Below are 6,000 nucleotides of genomic sequence, written 5' to 3'. Positions count from 1 at the left end.
CCTTCTCACCTACAAGGTTAATTCAAAGATCAAGAAATGATGTGAGTTTGAGAGGGGCAGAGAGAGATTCAGGATGGTGAAGAGTCTGATGTTCCGGGAGCCTACTGAGCCTCTGTCACCTGTAGATTGGTTTTGGAAATGACACCTACAGTTGGCCTACTTCTCAGAACTGCATAGCAAGCATGGCAGGCATTACTTATCAGTACAAAGCCCTGTGCACACTGGATGAACAAAGCCACCAAGCCCAGCCTGGGCATTTCTTGGGCAAGATGGTTTCTACATGGGGACTCTGAGGCCTATGGAGTGGCAGAGTGGAGGTAGGGCTGGTGGCACACAGATAGTATTAGGAGCTGAATTCTGTCCTACTGAGTCCAGCAAAGACCACAGGGGATGCCCCTGAGTAGGTAAGGGCAGGAAGTAGCATGGAGGAGCTGTGGGTGGATGCTCTTTTACTGCAGGGACCTCATGTTAAGGGTCAGGATATGGAGGTGTGTGAGGAAGGCTGCAAGGCTGCAGAGGGAGGATGAAGAGACTGACCACAGGATTAGGGTCTCCAGGCATGTTTCTTGTGACTCTTATGTGTTGAGAAAGAACTGAGGCCTAGAGGGATGACAAGATCCTTCTGTACTGGGCCATGAGTGAGAGGCAGGATGTGCCTGTGTCGCCATAGGGTGTGGACGCTATGGTGTACACCAATCTGGACATCCTGGTGTCTCAAAGGCAGCTTTCGAATCCAAATGATAATGCATGGGAATGGAACTCCTTTAATTTTTTAGAACTAGAAAGGACTGCAGCTACCCAGCTCAGACTTGTTCCTGTCCAGGGAGAGCAGGCACAGAATGAGGAGGTTGAGGGCTTCAGGACCTATGGTGAGCAACCTATCTCTACCATGCGGCATGTGGAATTATGCAACAGTATCCAATGACAGTTTGGTATAGCATCAATGAGACTTCTGCCACCTAAGGTTCTCACTGTGGGGCAGGGACTGGCTGACTCACGGCCTGAGGACGCGCATGTCAGAGGTTTCCTGCACCTAGGCCTCCTTGTTGCTCTGCCCTCAGGCTCCAGGAACAGAAGCCCATTTCAGGCTATACAACCTGAGTCAGTACTGACTTGAATTTGTATGTTTTTCTCTTGGAGCCACACCCACAGAGCTGGGCAGGAACTCTGAGCCATCTATGGAAGAGAGAGAGAGAGAGAGAGAGAGAGAGAGAGAGAGAGAGAGAGAGAGAGTCCACCCTGGGCTGAACAATCCAGAGTGGGGAGTTGCACAGGACTGACTGACTAAATCCACAGGGGAACCTGGAGTCAGCAGTCTGAAGGCCCCGCCTTCCCCTGGTACATATAAAAGAACCTGGTGTCTGAGGCACCCTCAGCATCTCTAGCCTCCACTGCACAGTTCTGTCTTCTCCTTGCTCACTCGCCCACACTCTCACGTTCCTCATCATGACCTCCTGCAGCCGCCAGTTCTCCTCCTCCAGCTCCATGAAGGGCTCCTGTGGTGGCTCTAGCCGCATCTCCTCCGTCCTGGCTGGAGGATCCTGCCGGGCTCCCAGCACCTATGGGGGCATGTCGGTTTCCTCCTCTCGCTTCTCCTCTGGGGGAGCCTGTGGGATTGGAGGTGGCTATGGCGGTGGCTTCAGCAGCAGCAGTTTTGGTGGAGGACTTGGTGGTGGATTTGGTGGTGGATTTGGTAGTGGAATTGGTGGCGGTTTTGGTGATGGGCTCCTGGTGGGCAGTGAGAAAGTGACCATGCAGAACCTCAATGACCGCTTGGCCACCTACCTGGACAAGGTTCGTGCCCTGGAAGAGGCCAACAGAGATCTGGAAGTGAAGATCCATGACTGGTACCAGAGGCAGCGGCCCACTGAGATCAAAGACTACAGTTCCTACTTCAGGACCATCGAGGACCTGAAGAGCCAGGTGGGTGGTTCTGGTGGAAGAGAAGTCAGAACTGCAGTGGCCTTTGGGAAAGACACTTCTAGAGAGTCTAATACATAGGCAAGAAGACTAAAGACTTTTGGAGGTTAATGGTCATAGTTATCCAGAGAAGTGGTTGAGGGTCCTTTTAGAACATCCATGCCTCGGATAGAACTGGGATCTGACTCTTAATCCCCTTTGAGGTTACATTATGCTCAGCTCCTTAACTCTTCTGGGCCTAGGAAAGGGTTGATGGTAGACATTAGTGCACCCCCATATAAACTGAGCTGCGTAAAGGAGTAAGTACTCCATTGTCAGAAGCTGTAGGAGCTGACCTGCTAGCCATGTGATCACTGGGCTTGGGGTGGATTCTTTTGCTTTTCTCTGTCCTTCTCCCTTGAGTAGTAGGGACTCTGGGTGATCAGACTCCGTATCTTTTTATTCTACCTCTAGATCCTTGCGGCCACACAGGGGAATGCACAGACCACATTGCAGATCGACAATGCCAGGCTGGCAGCTGAGGACTTCAGGATCAAGTGAGCTGCCAGCATGCTGGGCTGAGGGCAGGGGGCAGGGGGGCAGAGGGCAGAGGGCAGAGGGCAGAGGACAGAGGACAGAGGACAGAGGACAGAGGGAAAGGATAACAGAGTAGAGTTGTTCATCTTCAGTTTGATTTCTCTCCTCTCAGGTATGAGAATGAATTGTCCATGCGCCAAGGTGTGGAGAATGAAATCAATAGCCTGCGCCGGGTGCTGGATGAGCTAACTATGTCCAGAGCCGACCTGGAGATGCAGATCGAGGCACTCAGGGAGGAATTGGCCTTCCTGAAGAAAAACCATGAGGAGGTGGAGATGCCGAAGGGCTTGGGGATGGAAGGCAGGTGTGGTGAGGTTCCCAGGAGAGGTGACCACTCTCTTGTGATCTCTCCTAGGAGATGATTGCCTTGAGGAGTCAGACTGGTGGGGACGTCAACGTGGAGATGGACGCAGCCCCTGGTGTGGACCTGAGTCGCATTCTGAATGAGATGCGGGACCAGTATGAGCAGATGGCAGAGAAGAACCGCAGAGATGTGGAGGCCTGGTTCCTGAGCAAGGTTGTGACCTGCTTGCATCCTACTCCTCCATGACTCCTGTCCAGGGAGGCTTTGGAGAGTCTCACACCTTTTCCTCTCTTCTGTCTCAGACTGAGGAGCTGCACAAAGAGGTGGCTTCTAACAGTGAGCTAATCCAGAGCAGCCGCAGTGAGGTGTCTGAGCTCCGCAGGGTGTTCCAGGGGCTGGAGATCGAACTGCAGTCCCAGCTCAGCATGGTATGAAGGATCTGGCTCTAGTGCAGTCCAGTAGTTCCCATCACTCAGGGGCCACCAGGGAATGAGACTGGAACCACCGTGGTATCCTTCATAGAGACGGAGAAATTAAAGGCACAATGTTGGGGAAACATGTTTCCTGTATGTCTCTCATAATTACTAGTCCAGCTGGGGTCAAGACCCATGTACCTATCTAAATAATATTCCCAGGGGTCTTCAGAGACAGCGGTGACCATCATCATTGGTCTTCACCGCCCTTTTCTTCCCTCACAGAAAGCATCCTTGGAGAACAGCCTAGAAGAGACCAAAGGCAGATACTGCATGCAGCTGTCCCAGATCCAGGGTTTGATCGGCAGTGTGGAGGAGCAGCTGGCTCAGCTGCGCTGTGAGATGGAGCAGCAGAGCCAGGAGTACAACATCTTGTTGGATGTGAAGACACGGCTGGAGCAGGAGATCGCCACTTACCGCCGTCTGCTGGATGGCGAGGGTTTCCAGTGAGTTGGCCCTTAGTCCCTGCTCACAGTACTGCTGCCTCTGCTGCTCCCTGTACATCTAATGCTCCTCTGTCTTCTCCCCCAATCCCAGAAGCTCCTCCTCACATCACTCCTCTGGGCAGTCCTCTTCTTCTGGAGAAGGTAAGGCACCTGGGACCAACAGCTTAACTCTGTAGGGTCAGGGTTAAGGCCCTCTTCCCAGAATCCTGGAACTCCCTTCCCCTGCTTGGCAGCTTGCGTAGCTCCCAGAATCTGTCTCACTGTTTTCTTTGTCTTTTTCAGTCTTCTCCTCATCCTCCCGCCAGCCCCGGTCCATCCTGAAGGAGCAAAGCTCAAGCAGCTTCAGCCAGAGCCACAGCCAGAGTTCCAGGAACTAATCTGTTTTGCCCAGAGCTTCCTGATCCACAGGGCCTCTCATCCTGGGGCCTTGGAGCAGAACCCTGCTTTCTTAGTGTGGTCCCCATCTGTCTCCCCTACCTTCTCATGGTGGTAGCCTAATAAAGCTTTCTGGTTGATGCAAACTTGTGTGATGTCCATGTTTAGCGGATGGGAGAGGAGTTGAAGGGATCTCGCAGGAATTCCTCTTGGATCCTCAGACTTAAAGAGGTGCAGAGAACAGGTTGTGTTTCAGAAGAGCTTGCAGAGGCTTCCAGAAGTTCTTCATGCAAGAGGTGTTGGGAGTAGAGGTGTAATGAGGGGGACACATCAAGATAATACATTCATGTGTGTGGATGGCCACTCTGTGAAATCCACCCAAGGATCTTCAACTTTTCTTTTCTAGTGACCCTGTAAGGCAGATGAAATTAGGGCCCTTTATGGGTTGGGAACTTCTAGGAATCAAGGGATACATGTGCTTTCATTTAAGACTCAGCACCTGACATTTGAAACTCCTCCCCAGGTCTACTGTGTGGCTACAGTTTGCCCTTCTGTTAATATGACTCTATTCCCTGTGTCCAGGTATTTCTCCCCTAAAGACTCCTAATTTTGACCTCAGCACTTTGGAGTTGTACCTGTGAATGTGGCTCTTCTTCCCACAAGTCAACATCACACACACACACACACACACACACACACACACACACACACACACACTTGCATACACACATTTTGACAATGAAGGGGAGGAAGGTCGAGCCTTTGGATGGAGTCATGGTTGCGGCCAGGCTAAAAATCTCTCCTAGGCTGTCCTTCCTCCTCACCTTATTCATTCCTTCCTCTGAATGCTGATGAGTACCTGGGAGACATCTGTTACCCATGTCCTCTTCCCCATCTCTGTCCATCCTCATGGCTACCACCATTTCTGGATCTGTTATGCCCAGGTCTCGGGGTCTCCAAGAGATCTCAAAGAATTGCCATATCCGGTATAGAGAAACATAAGAACCTTTTATTTCAAACCCAAGTTTGGACTACAAATTGCACACAGCAAAATTTCAGCCCCATGTCTAGGGGTGTAGAGAATATATACAAGCAGATTATACGGTGGTGGGGGCGGGGAGCGGTGGATGATGGAAGCTATAATGTTTTTACAAACCGGTCACAGCTGCCCGGGAACGCTTAATTGGCATGATTTCTCTCTAAGGATGTATGGTTTTTGCTTTTCCCAAGGCCATAAGCCACCTGTGTTGGGGAGGGTTTGGCCATCCATCAGAGAGGGTGCCAATTTTGGTGGCATGGAGACTGAAGGCTGCATTTGTTTATCTGTTCTCAGGCTGATTCCTAGGATGGGAGTAATATTGGAATGAGGATTTGTGGGTCTTTGCATCTTTTGGGAGAGTGAGGTGGCCAGAAGAAATGGGTGTCTTCAGTGTGCATGGGGCTGTGGGGAGGTGAGTGCACTTCTGAGGAAGTGCTGAGGCCGGTGCTAGCTGCTTGGTTTGGCTTCCTCATCACCCCCTCTGCTAGTAACTCAGGTGGCCAATCTTGGTCTCACTAACAGTCTAAATCATTAGCTGGCTGGTATTGAGACCTGATAACCATCAGTTGAATGGTTCCTAGCTTCTGTTTCATATACTGGAAAAGTTTGTTGATTATGCATAGCCCAGAAGTGAGCAGCAGTAAAATTATAATCAGGGGCCTTGGAATTGCTGAGATAAGCGTGGTTAGCCAGGGAGAAGAATCAAACAGTGCATGATTCCAATTTTTGGAATTTTCCCGTTCTCTTTGATGTTATTCTAAATTCTCTCTAACTTTAGCTAGTGACTCTCTAATGGCCCCAGAATGATTGACAGAAACAGCGTTATTCACTTAGGATGGCACATAATTCTCCATGTTTTAGGAAAAT

At 50.7% G+C, this 6,000-nt stretch overlaps 2 protein-coding genes across 2 annotated transcripts; both read left to right on the top strand.

Moving 5' to 3' along the window:
- The window catches only part of Krt14 (keratin 14), a 61,879-nt gene that overhangs the window by 22,640 nt on the left and 33,239 nt on the right, over positions 1–6,000 (top strand).
- Krt16 (keratin 16) lies at positions 1,447–4,096 on the top strand. Of its 2 annotated transcripts, none has more exons than XM_028780394.1 (8): positions 1,447–1,923; positions 2,374–2,456; positions 2,609–2,765; positions 2,852–3,013; positions 3,103–3,228; positions 3,499–3,719; positions 3,814–3,860; positions 4,002–4,096. In XM_028780394.1, exons 1-8 carry the CDS (start codon positions 1,447–1,449, stop codon positions 4,094–4,096), a joined length of 1,368 nt encoding a protein of 455 aa, XP_028636227.1. The 2 variants fall into 2 exon arrangements, with proteins under 2 accessions (XP_028636227.1, XP_028636226.1); XM_028780393.1 differs by having other exon boundaries at positions 3,811–3,860.

This window comes from Grammomys surdaster, unplaced genomic scaffold (genome assembly GCF_004785775.1).
Source record: "Grammomys surdaster isolate TR1022 unplaced genomic scaffold, NIH_TR_1.0 371, whole genome shotgun sequence".
NCBI classification, from domain to species: Eukaryota; Metazoa; Chordata; class Mammalia; order Rodentia; family Muridae; genus Grammomys; species Grammomys surdaster.
Note: the sequence above shows the minus strand (reverse complement) of the source record. Positions and strands in the feature narration are given on the sequence as shown.